Source organism: Austrofundulus limnaeus, unplaced genomic scaffold (genome assembly GCF_001266775.1).
Source record: "Austrofundulus limnaeus strain Quisiro unplaced genomic scaffold, Austrofundulus_limnaeus-1.0 Scaffold2185, whole genome shotgun sequence".
In the NCBI taxonomy this organism is placed as follows: Eukaryota; Metazoa; Chordata; class Actinopteri; order Cyprinodontiformes; family Rivulidae; genus Austrofundulus; species Austrofundulus limnaeus.
The window spans coordinates 13164-15143 of NW_013954587.1; the positions used below are offsets into that span (position 1 = coordinate 13164).

Genomic DNA, 1980 nt, shown 5'->3' on the forward strand with positions numbered 1-1980 from the left:
GTCACATAAAGAATAGGTGATGAAAAGTAGCAACCAGCTGCTGGCTCTGAGACTCAGACTTTGAAGTTTTGTTTCAAAACTTTCACACAGTCTCTTCGCAGCTGGACAGCCACCTGGATCTTGAAGTGTTTTGCTGCTGTTCATGTTGTGCAGGGTGGGGGAGGGTGGGTAGTAGGTTGGATCAGTGTTAGACAAACACGTCAGACATGGCCCACCTTATCTCGGGTTATGGTGCTGGGTGAAAGGGTGGACACCTGCCAGATGTTGTAGATCTTGTCTGCAGTCGGACAGGGTGCATGAAGATCAGCTTCTGCTGGTCAGGACGGGAGGCCTTCAGTGTTCTGGATCTAGGTCTTGACATAGTGCTGGCCTCAGCAAACTCTGTCCATTCTCCAAAAGGTCCATCGTCAGTCCAGATCTTCRGGTCTCCGGTGGCCTGAGTGGACGCAGACAGAGCAGACGGACCATCAGGAAACACTCCCCCATCACATGAAAACAACACACACACAAAAAACAAAACATTATCAATGAAACAGTTCTATTTAATTCAAGCAGCTTCTCAGTAAAATGTCAGGCATTTAATTTTTTTAATGCCCTTTAAATGCTGCTCCATCATTAAATAAATTAAATCTCAGATAAACAATAAAATAAAGAAAGAAGAAAAATAATAATCACCTTGTTCCTTAGAAATGCTTCATTTATATATTTAAATGGCATGTAAACTAGTCTTCAGGTTAGAATGAGACATACGTTACCCTTTTAACTCTGCATCTCATTTTAAAAAGGTGAAACAAAACAGCAAACCTCTCCCTCGCCTGAGGGAAATGATCAAATCACCATTTTGAAATAAAAGCACTGACTGAATCATTTGAAACAAAAAACAAACAAATGAGAAGAAAAAACAGTTCAGAACATAACGTTTTTTCCAAAAGTTTCATAAATTGAAGTATCACTCTTTGTCTTCAAATGAAATAATTTTCACACTTCACCCTGAGTGTTAGTATGTCAGGGGTTTAATGGAGCAGGAAAACAAACAAAAYGGGCTGTTTGCTGCCCGCACGCACCGTCTTCTTCAAAACACAGCTTGCGGCAGGGAGGGGAAAATGACCGGGCCCCTGGCAAAAGGCCCCCACCGAGCCGCCCCTGCCAGGAGGAGGCGCTGCGCGGCCGAACACAGCCGTGGCCAAAATGCGCTCCATTAAATATTAGTGATTAGTAAAAATGATTCACGGACAGACAAACTTTTATCAGTTATTGAWTTTAACCTTTGAATCACGTTGGTCCCCGGGAAAACCAACTTATAACGACTTCACACCCGCAGACACATCGTTCCCCGCTGCCAGCGTCATCTTTGTTTATGTCGTCGTAGCCTGGTCTCGAAATGAAAGCCTGTCTGGTCACATTCTGCGGCTGAAAACTCGGGCACCTCTGCCCTACTTATGGACATTCTAAACGATATGTCGGAACCGCGGTCACGGTGAAAGACTCCTAGCTTACAAAATGTCTCCTCAAATGACAAACAAGACGGCAGATTAACATGTATTAATCTGCCTGTACTCACCATGGATCTGTCATCCAGGCTACATACAAAACAGAAAACCTAAGCTCCCTGCTTTTAAACTCGGTGCGGAATGAATCGTTCCCACACCTACACTCAGCTAGTGTCATTACAGCCCCAGAAAGACCAGATCAGCGTCTAAAATTTATAATTTCAATGTGTGCAGCCTGAAATATTAGACGCAGCTGTTTAGCATAAAGTGCTAATGAAAACGTTAGCTCACCCGTTGTGGCAGGACCATAGCTTTAGCGCACTCCGATGCTAAAACATGGGCTGAGTGAAGGACCTTTTGTCCACATCACTGTCAACTCGTGCCTTTCAAAACACTACTCACAAAACTTCCTTAAAATGGAAGTCCAGCGGCCGCCTTTTAACTGACTTTTTAGCTTACCCTGTTTCACTCTGAAACAGCAAATGGAAAA

The 1980-nt window shown here is 43.8% G+C and overlaps 1 protein-coding gene across 1 annotated transcript in view; it reads right to left on the reverse strand.

The window, feature by feature from the left end:
• Nucleotides 1-226: 226 nt before the first annotated feature.
• LOC106537222 (vomeronasal type-2 receptor 1-like) overlaps nt 227-1980 on the reverse strand; it is an 8310-nt gene continuing 6556 nt past the window's right edge. The window contains exon 8 of the mRNA XM_014034605.1: nt 227-436. Within this exon, the coding sequence (XP_013890059.1) occupies nt 227-436 (210 nt within the window). The remainder of the gene's footprint in view (nt 437-1980) is intronic.